Source organism: Agelaius tricolor, unplaced genomic scaffold (genome assembly GCF_023055355.1).
Source record: "Agelaius tricolor isolate 1412-34295 unplaced genomic scaffold, bAgeTri1.0.p SCAF_13, whole genome shotgun sequence".
NCBI classification, from domain to species: domain Eukaryota; kingdom Metazoa; phylum Chordata; class Aves; order Passeriformes; family Icteridae; genus Agelaius; species Agelaius tricolor.
The window spans coordinates 18,596,550-18,608,554 of record NW_027269273.1 but is presented as its reverse complement, the minus strand read 5'-3'; the positions used below and the strand labels follow the sequence as shown (position 1 = coordinate 18,608,554).

The following is a 12,005-nucleotide window of genomic DNA, read 5'->3' as shown; positions in this document are numbered from 1 at the left end:
CTGCTGTACCCCACAGAGGCTCTGCAGCTGGTCAGGAGGAACTCAGCTGCTCATGCAGGTAGCTGAGAGCAGCACTCTCAGGAAATCTGCCAAGCTCAGACACCGTCTCTGAAACTGGCAGCCTTCATTCCTGCGCCTCTTTTTACTGTGTATAGCACCTGACTGACTTTTCCCATTTCCTGACTCTTTTTTTCCTGACTTGGGGAAGTGCCTGTTCTTTCTTTATGGTGACCATAGTCTGGAACTAAGCACCTTACTGAGAGATGATGGGGTATAGCAGCAACATAGAGACTTGCTGTTGGTGGAGTCACAGTACAGGTCCAGTGGAAAGGCTGTTATGAGCTTCATTTTTGAAGCTTCTGATTACTAAAAAGCAGTTTGCCAAGTACTGCAAATGACTTCATTGACTTCACTGCGATGAACTTCATTGACTTCATTGCAATGAACTTCATTGACTTCTTCCTTTTTCAGTTGTGTTATGTTTTGGGTCTAGTGAGTTCACACATAAATATTTAACCAAGTTTTTTGATCTAGCTAGTCAAATGTAACTTCTGTGATCTGAAAACAAATGAAGTGGCTTGTATCTCATCTGTAGTACAATGTGTAGCATTTTACAAATACGGGTGTTACATAAATTATTGAATACTGAAGATATCACTGAACCTTAATACTTGCTGATCATGGCAGATTCTTTGTCAAATTACTGCCAGAAATAAGGCAGAGGTTGATATTGTATTTTCTGCATAGCACTAAGGAAAGTTCTGTCTGACAGCAGTAAAAGTTTAGTAGCTAAGATGTTGCTATTCACAGCAGAATGAGCAAGATGATTTCCACAGGCTATTCTGCCAACTTGCTGTCCTGGTTTTGGATGGGTAGAGTTAATTTTCTCTATAGTAGCTGGTATGGGACCATGTTTTGGATTTGTGCTGGAAACAGTATTAATAATTCAGGCATGATTTAGTGATTTTTGAGCAGTGCTTGCGCAGCCTCAAGGTATTTTCTAATTTCTTCTACCACCCAGTCAGCAAATACGTTGGGGTAGCACAAGAGGTTGTGAGGAGACAGAGCTGGGACAGCTGATCCCAACTGTTCAAAGGGATATTTCATACATATGGCAACATGCTCAATGCATAAACTAGAGAGAAATAGGCTGGGGGACACTACTCAGCAGTGGCTGGGCATCAGCTGGTTGGTAGTGAGCAATTGTTTTTAGTTTCCATTACTCTTCTTTCTTGAGTTTCATTTTTATAATTTCCTCCTCCTTCTCATCATCATCATCATCATCATCATCATCATCATCATCATCATCATCATCATCATCATTTACTTCAATTATTAAAATGTTCTTAAGTCAACCCATGAGTTTTCTCACTTGCAGTGTTCCAGTTCTCTTCCCCTCTATCCTGCTGGAGAGAGAGAGTGAGTAAGAGGCTGTGTGTGTGTGGTGCTCAGTTGTCAGCTGGGGTTAAAATATCTCAATGGAAATGTTTAGTGAAATGTCACATTTTAATGTAAGGACATAGGAACCCAAGGATGGGTGTGCTGGATCATGACAATAGTCAAGGCAGCCCAGAATTCTGTCCAACTCCAACACTAGCTTAAAAATCAGTTCCCAAGGAACAGAACAAACCCAAACCTGGCTGCCACAGAGGAATATTCTTTCAGACTGCTTCAGTCACCAGTGATTCCTGAGCTATCCCCAGCATCTGCTTTCCTACCACACTGGGAAGAAAGCTTGGAAGAAAACAGAGTCTTTTAGGTGCTTCCTCTGAATGTGAACTATATCAGGATGGGTCTTTCAGACCCAGATAAAGCCTTCATACTCAAACAGCCTTTCACACTCAAATAATCCCTGTCTTTCTGTCATCAGAGGTGACCCAAGACCTTTGGCAGTTAAATCTCTTCCCAGTTAAACTCATGGATCCCTCCAAGCAGCTCTGGCTTTATTCCCAACACCATTTTGACCCTTTGGGGATTATGTGAGTAATTAGATAAATAATAAAAAAGCCATGTCCGGATGTGGGATGATGCTGCAAGCAAAGCTCTGCTTTTCCAGTGCATTAGGCTTCACAGCAGTTGCTCACCCTCAGGGCTGCCAATAGAGCAATGCAAGGCACTTTATCTACAAAAGCAAAGAAAAGAAAAAGCAAACAACAGGAGTTTTTCCTTGAAGACAATAAAACTAACTGTTTTCAGCAATATAATCATCCCTCAAAAGCTTAGAAGGTTCCTTTCAATTTCACTCATCTTCCCACTTCTGGTTTTAAATACCCTGGTGTGCAGTATTCAGAGTAATGCCCATTGTACTAGAATTTGTAGAATTTGTTGCTGATAAAAAAAATCCATTAGGACCAGGAGAAATGATCAGGGAATTAGAATCATGTGCCTCAAAACAGATCCTCAGCAGACAGACATGTAAATCTGTATGTCTCCAGAGCCTTCCTTTGTAGTCAGGAAAAACAAACTTCTTCAGTGACTGGCTCGTTTCACAAAAACAAGCTCATAAGCAAAGTGAGATTTCCTGTTCTCTGGAAGTATCAGTATTTCCCCACTAACAGGTGAGACCTTCAGCTCATTTGTACACCTACCTTTTTAATATCTAAATTTAAGCTGGATATGTTTCTTTCCTCACTGTCGCAGAATCTGCTAGTACTCAGCTAACTGGGCTAAAGATAAAATCTACCTATCCTTAAACCCCATTCTGACAACTCAGTAGAGAACAAGGTGTGGTGTTTATAGTATGTCTGGCCATTTTTGTGCACAGGAACACTCAAAAACTGATTGAACAAATATGGACTCAAGTTCTAAGCCAATGAGTTCATGCAGGAAGACAAATTGCTTTCCATTACCATTATCAGGGAGACAAAGAAGAGATTAAGATACATATATATTCTCACATATAGGATATATATTCTCACATATAGGATATATAAGATGATATACATTTTAACACATCCTTCCATCATCACAGCATCTAAGGGGTCAGTATCATTTTCACTCTGTGTCAAATGATGGAATGTGATGGGAAGAGTCTTGACAGGTAGAAGAACCTGTTTCTCTGACTGAAATGGCCCCTGACATGGTTGTTTGGGTGGGATACCCCTAATCTGACATTAGTTGTCTGAAAATCTGGATGAGCTCCCTCCCTGGTGGGTAAAGAGAAACAGGCACTGTCAGAGGACACTGACACCAATTTACGGCTCATCCATTGTCAGTAGGTGCTGTACAGAGACCCAGGTGTCTGAAGCAAAGAGCAGGAGAATGGTGAGAGTGTGACCAGAGCCTCTGGGGGTGATAGGTGAGGGCTCTCCTGTGGGGCAAGACCTACCCAGGGAGCATCCCCTGCTAGGGGCCTGGGGCTGTAACACATAAAGCTTCTCAAAAACAGAGGGGAAGGCGGGAGGGGGAGGAGGGAGAATAAAAGAGAGAAAGCTGTTTCAAACAGAACTGTCCAGAGAGATTTTGCTACAGAGAACTCATACGGAGCCTCGCTGAACTGATAGAGCATGGTGCTAATAATGTCAAGGTTGTGTGTTTGATCCCTGTAGGGGCCATTCACTTTAGAGCTGGACTAGATGATCCCTGTTGGTCCCTTCCAACTCAGAATATTCTGTAAGTGTTTTACACACTTCATTTTTTTTGCCAGTATTATCCACTGCATTGTCTTTGAGCACCAGTTTCATAGATCAGAGATAAACAAAGATAACCAATCTTCTTCTGCAGATTCTCATTCAGGATTACTTTAAGAGTAATGTCATGCCCCTTTCTTATTGCACAGAGACTTCCTAAGGTAATGAAAGCTATGAAAGCTATTTCTTTTTTTTATTCCACTAATACTTCCATTTCCCTTCTTAAGCTACAGTTTTTACCATCTTCTGCTCTCTACATGTTCTCATCCCTTGTTTACTTTGTTCTCTACCAGGGCTTTGCCAGGTCTTAATTCCCATTGCTTTAGGACTATTACATAACTAACAAAGTCAGCTTTAGTAACATTCATTCTTATCATTACCAGATTAATAAGTAAACTCATATCTCAACAGGAATGGCAAGGCACTATTGGCTAATTTCAGCCACAGGATTTGGTACCACAGCATATATATAAGCATGGATTTACAGGTCCAGCACTGGGCTTTTCTGACACTTGACTTCCTCAGCCCACCATGGAGGCCCTGGGAGTGACCACTATTTTGTTGCTGGTTTGCATCTTGTGCCTCCTCTTTGCCACATGGAGAAGCAGATCTCAAAAAGGGAAGGAGCCTCCTGGTCCCACTGCACTCCCCATTGTTGGAAACCTGCTCCAGATAAACCCATGGAATTTGCCTGGAAGCTTAAAAGAGGTAAGGGACTGTCTTATTCTTTCCTATGTTTTCCTTCATGGCATATAAAACAAAGTCCAATCCCACAGTTCTCAGCTAAATTCACAAGTTTAATTTGCATTGACCAAATGTTAAACTGAAACAAAAGGTTTCCCAGATATACATGCTTATTAAGTCTATATATAATCACAGTAATCTATTGTATTTTTAAGCCTATATATTACAGGTGTGTATATATAAATATATATATGTTCATATATGATAAGTCAGTCTATATATTGGCAATGACCATAGTGAAATGAGTTATGTGCTGACCTCACAATCTGTACCACAATACAACAATTTGCAGTGGATTTGCAATTAAGGCATTGATGCTGTTGCAGATAATCTTCCTGTGCTTAATTCCTCACCACGTTGGCAACACAGCCTGGCCATTTTTGGGGGGAGAGCCCTGCTCCATTTTGCTGCCTCTGCTCCCTAGCAGATATGTAGGATCTCCTGGGAGTGGAAGTAGCAAGTGCAGAAATTGAAGTAAAAACGTTTGGAGGTGAATTGTGCTGTCCATTCCCTCCCCTGACTGATGTCACCCATCTGACAAAAATACCCCTTTGAGAGGCAGTTTCACTGTTTGTGGTCAAAAATCCTTCAGGCATTTGCTTCATTGCTCATAAACAACATTACATGTTGTTTATGTAACTGATTTTAGAGCTCATGTAAATTGTTATCCACTATGCCCTGCACAAAGGTATTCTAAAATGTTTTGCCAGCCCTGTAAAGGGCTATTTTCTTTTCTCAGATTTGGACTGGATACTTGCCATTTCCATTCATATTCCTTATTTCTTGTATCATTCCCTCATCCCTCGTCTGTAACTCATAATTGAAAGATCACTGCACTGTTGTTAATCAATGTCATGTCTCAACAGTGTTGGGACAATGACACATCACCTCTCAGACCTCTTTGCTACAAATGTCAAAAGATTATCGTTAGCGTTGTCATGTTGCTCTTTGTGCTCACCTTTCCTGCAGCTCAGTGAGAAGTATGGTCCTGTCTTCACAGTACATTTGGGCCCACAAAAGGTTGTGGTGCTGTATGGCTATGATGTGGTAAAAGAAGCTCTGGTTGATCAAGGAGATGACTTCAGTGGAAGAGGCATCCTACCACTGATTCAAAAACTGTTCCGAGGCACAGGTATGTACTTGGTAAAGCCAGCATGCAAAACAGACACTTTCAGTGCTTCAGAAACACAGCTGAGAGGGCAGAGCAGAGGGGCATGGTAGATTTAATTTACTACTTTTATGCAGACAAATTAGCAATTAAAGGCAAAAAACCCAGCTCATTACTTGTAACCTTGAGCAAACTGGTCCCCTGGAGAACTATCTAAAGTCCCAGGATGGCTTCACTGAGTGCCTTTTTATTTCCAGCATGCTTCAAGCTTGGCTAAAATTTTGTACATTAAATGTGCCTCTAAGGTCTTACATTCATTCTCTCATTTCTGAAAATATTCTGAATATAGACACAGCTAAGGAACCAGCAAAAGGAAAGTCCACAGCACAACAAGATAAGATAATGTAGGCTGACCCAGAAAGGGCCACAGTCCAGATTAGTTCATGAGATTATTCACCAGGTCAGTCCCTGGTATGGCATTTATAGCACATATTCCATGATATTACATACACAGTGCAGTACCATTGGTATTGTCAATAATTAAATGCTCTATGCAGGTGCACAGCAGAACATTTGAGTGGTTATGTCAGTGCAAAGGCCTTGTGGCCAAGACCAATTCATTGTTACTTCTTACTTACTTTGTAACATAGTTTTTCTTATCCTGGGAATAAAGTCAGTTTTATTCAAGGGCTGTGACAGATGGATCAAATTTGTCACCTTCAGAATTGCAGAGGACTTATGGTTTGGGGCAGATAGCAATTGCAGTGCAACTCCTCAGAGAGGTGTCTTTGCATGCTGAGTACCTACTGTGTAGTTCCCATTAAAGAGAAAAAAACTTGTTTCATCGTGAAGGTCTATTTTTCCTCCCCGTGTCAGGCATTGTGACCAGCAATGGGGAGACCTGGAAGCAGCTGAGACGATTTGCACTCACCACCCTGCGGGATTTTGGGATGGGGAAAAAGGGCATTGAGGAGCGAATCCAAGAGGAAGCTCATTTTCTGGTGGAGAGGCTCAAGAACACACATGGTATGATAAGGACTTTCTGCCTGTTGAGATACTGCGTATCTGCAATTAGACAATGAGGGATGTAGGGCGGCTTCACAAAATCTATGACCTAAGGAGTGGGTGTATGGCTGCTGTTTCTGCTCCCTGCTTCTGTAGGCAAAATTATCAATCAAAGGTACTGTGACAATATGGAGGATAAAAGTAGGAGAGAGAGGCTTGGAAAGCACCTTTTAACCTATTCTGCTTGAGGAAAAAGACAGGAAGGGGCAAAAGGAATGGCTTTGCCACAGAGCCAAGGCTTTGATGGAATTCAGCCATGGAGACAGTGCTGGATGCTGTCAGGTAACCAAGTATGCTCTTCTTCACCCTGTCTCCTGCAAGTCTGTGTAAACAGATCTTGAAGAAGTAGGTGACCAGAGAACTCATTTGCAGATATTTGGGGTTGGATCCATCTGAACACAAGACAACAGATCCCAGTATTGATGGGGCTGTCCAATGGGAACAGGTATATAAGCTGCTTCTGAGGGCAGGGTACAACGTTACCCACTTGGCTTCAACCTGTAAATGTGTTTTCTGGTAATACATAAGTCAGTGTTACTTCTAATGTGTCCCCTGAGGGTGGCACAGTACCAGCCACCCTTTTCATTGCCAGCCCTCAATGTGTGCCTATTCTGCAAGGGGGAAAAGCAGATAGATCTAAAAGATCTTAAGCATCACTGTTTTCCATGAGCCACTAGACAATTCAATCTGGCTTCTCAGATAAACATTTGTTTTATAAATCAGAGAAAACACTCTCACCTGCATTGCTTTAATCTTTTGACTATCACAGTAATACTATATTTCTTATGCCCTTATGCAAGCCTCTAACTCTGGCTCACCTTGTTGCATCAGCTTTTACTGTGTATTAAAAGGTTTTACAAGCAAGATATATACAACCAAAAAGTATAAATCCATTATTTACCCTAATGCAAATAATAAATAGCTATGACTAGTGTCTTCTACATTCAGCATTAATATACTCACCACCTCTGAAATATCCACTGTCTTCAATAGGCATGGAGTCACCAGTCAGGCAGAGAACTGGTGCTATTGCTCCTTGGAATAGTCTGCTACTAAGTTGACATTTTCTCACTCTGTGGTTTTCTTTCAGGATTTTATACCTTTTCATGTTATTGTTTCTTATCTTGAACCCTTGAGATGCACCCTATCACTGTAATTAGCTTTCCTTTTTTTCTTGGGTCTAATCTTGCTTTTGCTTACACCATAATTCTCTGCACAGGAGTCATGCAGCTGTGCTATCAAAAGTAGACTTTGATCACAGGCATTTGAATGCCAAGGAGAGGGTTATGTAACTGAGATTACACTAGTAAAGTTAATAAGGATAGTGCAATAACCTGAAGACATGGTTCAGGCAAAGTCCCCATGGTTTCATTGGGATTTTGTGGGAATGTTAGGCTGTTTCTAATAAACAGTCTGTAAGGCAGACAGGCATGTGCTAGCTGAAGAGCAACTAAGGTACTCAGACCAGTGTTCTGCTGAGAACAAGACAGAAGAGATAAACCACTGTAAGAGTGAAATTAGTTCACTTCAAGAATAAGTTGGTAGACCCTTCACTGTCCTTTCAAAGGAGTGCAAAATTCTGGAACTCCAGAAAATGTGAAACTTTGTAGGGTCAGAGGAGGGGTTGATCCATGAAATACTGAAAGCAAGATACCTTTTTTTGGTGGTTGTTGCAGAGAAACCTCTGAACCCCAGTGGTTTCCTAATCCACGCTGTTTCCAACATCATCTGCTCCATCATCTTTGGGGATCGGTTTGACTATGAGGACAAGAATTTTCTAAATTTAATTGATTGGATAGAGGAAAACAACAAGCTCCAAACCTCTGTACAAGCACAGGTGTGTCTGGTTTTATTTAATATATTTGTTAGTTATTATAATATTCAAATCCCTGAATGTAGTGATAAAGTAAATGGCCATAAAATCCTGAGTAACAAAGACCTACTGTTCCAAAACAGTTTAACTGCCCCATTTTCACAGTTACAATCAGGGGAACATTTTAGTTTATTCACAGTAATCAGAATGTGCTTTTCCATCCCTTTATTTTTACAGCTATATAATTTCTTCCCAACTGTCATGGATTATCTACCTGGACCTCATCAACAACTGATAAAAAACATTGAAAAAATTGATAAATTTACAACAGGTATTGTAATGGAGCACCAGAAAACCCTAGATCCCACTTGTCCTCGAGATTTTATTGATGCTTTTCTCAATAAAATGGAACAGGTACTGTAAGAGTAGAGATGTATTAGATTATATGGAAATCACTACTTGAATCAGATCTTTTCTTTTTACTTGTGATGGGGGACTGGGTTTTTTGCAAATACAGAGGGGAACTTACTCTTCATGACACATTGACTTTATTTTATCCTCTCAATTTTTTATCAAGGATTTTTAAACACAGAATTAACAGCATGAGCCAAGTGATGAAAGCTGAAGACCAAACTCATTAATATAATTCAATACTCCTTCCATATCATAATATTACTTAGTTAACCTACTATAAATGCTGGTGTTCTGGAGAGTGAGTGACATATTTTTGAAAGAACATTTATCTTTCTAAAGATAAACCTACATTATGGGTACAGGATTTTTCTTTTTAAGCAAACTTCTTGGGTTTGTCATTCAAAACCTTCTGCCAAATTTTCCTACAGGAGAAAGGGAATGCTGACTCAAAATTCACCGTTGAGACCTTGAGCAGAACCACACTCGACTTATTCCTAGCAGGAACAGGGACCACAAGTATCACAATGAGATTTGCAATTCTGATTCTTCATAAATACCCGGAAATAGTAGGTAATGGAAGTAAATAGTTTAAAACTTTTTAATAGGTTGTGGGATCAGTTTGGACAATTCCTGTCACTACCACATGTGGCAATACTCCCCTGACTAAGGAAGTATGTTTTAGCAGTGTAGAAATGTGTGTAAGTCTTAGTTGTCTTCACAAGAAGCAGATGTTAGTACTAAGTATAATCATATATTCCTGGAGTGCTAAAAGCATATTTTGTTGTATATATGGAGAGAGGTTCAGGCAAACAGATGGGGGACTTGTTCATTCAACATTTACTGATTTCTCAACAGAGAAAATGCAAAAGGAGATTGATTCTGTGATTGGCCGAGAGCGAAGCCCTCGCATGTCGGATCGGAGCCAGATGCCCTTTACAGATGCTGTGATCCACGAAATCCAGAGATACATTGATTTCCTTCCCCTTAATGTCCCACATGCTGTAATCAGAGACACCGAGTTCAGAGACTATTTTATCCCCAAGGTCTGTTACACTGTGTCTGAGAAAGGTCATAATCTCTTGAAAACAACAATTGAGTTTTGTTCTTTGTATTTATTTTCAAAAGCATTGAAATGCAATACTGAATTTTATTTTTCTTTGTAAGGGGATTCTGGAAGTTATTGAGTCCAATCCCTTGTATTAGGAAAAAAAAAAGAAAATACTTTTGCATCCTCTGTATGAAGAGGGAGATATTTCTGGCGTTTTTTTTTTTCACATCAGTGTACGCTGTAATTTATTTCGATACAATATTAAATACTCTAAACAGACTTTTTATGAAAATTCCCTAAAAAACATCTTTGCCATACCAATGGCATATATTTTTGTGCATTAAATGTTCATTTAAAACTGGTTACATTTTGACTACCCTTCTGTTTAGCTCTGGGAACTTCTTAGGGCCTCCTTGCTTTAACATATCTCCATTGTACCTTTCGTTTTTGTTAATTCAGGACACTCTGATATTCCCTATGCTGAGTTCTGTCCTACATGATAGCAAGGAATTTCCAAATCCAGAAAAATTTGACCCAGGACATTTCTTGAATGCAAATGGTACCTTTAAAAAGAGTGACTACTTCATGCCATTTTCTACAGGTAAGACCTCTTGCTATTTCAGATCCGAGACCATCCTGTCCTGAAATCTCTCTGAAGGTTTCATGGCTCTGTCACCATTATCTGTACAACGATGTCAGGCGACATCTGCTAGAGTCACTTCTGGGAAGCTCTAACCCCTGCACTACAGTTCCAGCTGACTTCCTTTTCCAGCAAACACAAGAACTCCTCCAATGCCTTCTACAAGATGTGTATGAAGTGGGACTCAACCACACAACTTATCTCTCAAACCATCAAACAGCAGCAGAACTTGAGCAACCAAAGCCTTCAAACTACCTTCACACACTGAGTACTCTCATTGTTCTAGACCTTTAGTTCCTAGTTTCATTCATGCTTCCCCAAAATACTGCAGTGCTGCCTGTGCATTCTGAGATGTCTGAATTTTCATGTGACTAAAATCAGTTATCAGCAAAATACTCCACTATGACCTCTTTTTTTTTTGGTTGTAGGAAAACGCATCTGTGCAGGAGAAGGTCTGGCCCGGATGGAGATATTCATATTTTTAACATCCATCCTGCAAAACTTTAATTTGAAGCCTGTTGTGGATTACAAAGACATTGACATCAGCCCAATAATCACCAGTCTGGCAAATGCACCCCGAGACTATGAGGTCTGTTTTGTTCCACGTTAGCCAAGTGAAGAATTTCCAGCTCCCAAACTCAGGAGTGCTCTGAGACAGGAATGACAGTCATTCCCCAGTCTGTTGAGAATGAAACACTCAGACCATTAATGGAGAGAAGAGTGCTTAGAAAAGAAAATTGTATGGTGCTTTTACAATCACCACAGCCAGCTCTTAACAGAATAGGCAATCACACAGGGAAGGACACAGAACCCTGTGCAAAATTACACAGATTCTCCTCTGCATCTACCTCACCCTGTGGTGCTTCCTGTCTGGCTCCTGACATGCCAGGCTGTCTGCACTAGCTCTCTGAGAGCCCTGCTGCTGCTGCCCCTATCACCTGAGGGGTTCCAGCAGGAATAGATGCTTGTACTCCAGGGTTTTTACAAACTCTGCTTGAAATACTTCTCTCTGTACTTTCAGTTTGTTTGTAATCTATTTGTAAAGGCAATCCTAAAACAAGAGGTTTTTTTGTGGTAGATAATGATCATCTATAGAATTCTTTCCCTAATACTTACTGTGGGGATAATTTATCAATGACTGGGCAGATGGGTTATCCTCTGTGATTACAATGAGGGTTTGTGAAATTACAATTTATACTGCAAAATAAAGAAGTAGTATACTGAATTGTTGTTTTTCTGATACTCCAGAACATCTTTTAGTGAAAAACCAGTGTCCACAAAGCTTATACTCCAAATTCTCTTTCAAGTCCTGTACACATTTGACTGCTTCATTTCACTCATATGAAATGTACTGTGGCTTGAAGAATGAGCTGGTTAATGATCTATAAATGTCCATTCCCAATTTGGAATAAAGCTGCACTGACCCTGTGGGACCCATGAGGACCCCATCTGTGGTTACAGAGCTGTTCATTGGGGAGAAAAAGGACAAATTAAATAGTACCAGGATCCCCCCCAGTACCTTTTCCTAAATGAATGCCAGCTTG

General features: G+C 40.4%; 1 protein-coding gene across 1 annotated transcript; it reads left to right on the top strand.

Moving 5' to 3' along the window:
• Nucleotides 1–393: 393 nt before the first annotated feature.
• Nucleotides 394–11,686, top strand: LOC139595578 (cytochrome P450 2H1-like). Its single transcript, XM_071439029.1, has 9 exons — nucleotides 394–4,337; nucleotides 5,343–5,505; nucleotides 6,358–6,507; nucleotides 8,223–8,383; nucleotides 8,597–8,773; nucleotides 9,202–9,343; nucleotides 9,629–9,816; nucleotides 10,281–10,422; nucleotides 10,890–11,686. The coding sequence occupies exons 1-9, from the start codon at nucleotides 4,161–4,163 to the stop codon at nucleotides 11,069–11,071; spliced, it is 1,482 nt and encodes a 493-aa protein (XP_071295130.1). The 5' UTR covers nucleotides 394–4,160; the 3' UTR covers nucleotides 11,072–11,686.
• The last annotated feature ends 319 nt before the right edge of the window (nucleotides 11,687–12,005 follow it).

Coding starts and splice junctions, on each gene's coding strand:
- LOC139595578 (XM_071439029.1), top strand. CDS start 4,161: ATGGAGGCCCTGGGAGTGACCACTATTTTGTTGCTGGTTTGCATCTTG. Junction 9,817..10,280: donor GAGACTATTTTATCCCCAAG/GTCTGTTACACT, acceptor TTGTTAATTCAG/GACACTCTGATATTCCCTAT. Junction 10,423..10,889: donor CTTCATGCCATTTTCTACAG/GTAAGACCTCTT, acceptor TTTTGGTTGTAG/GAAAACGCATCTGTGCAGGA.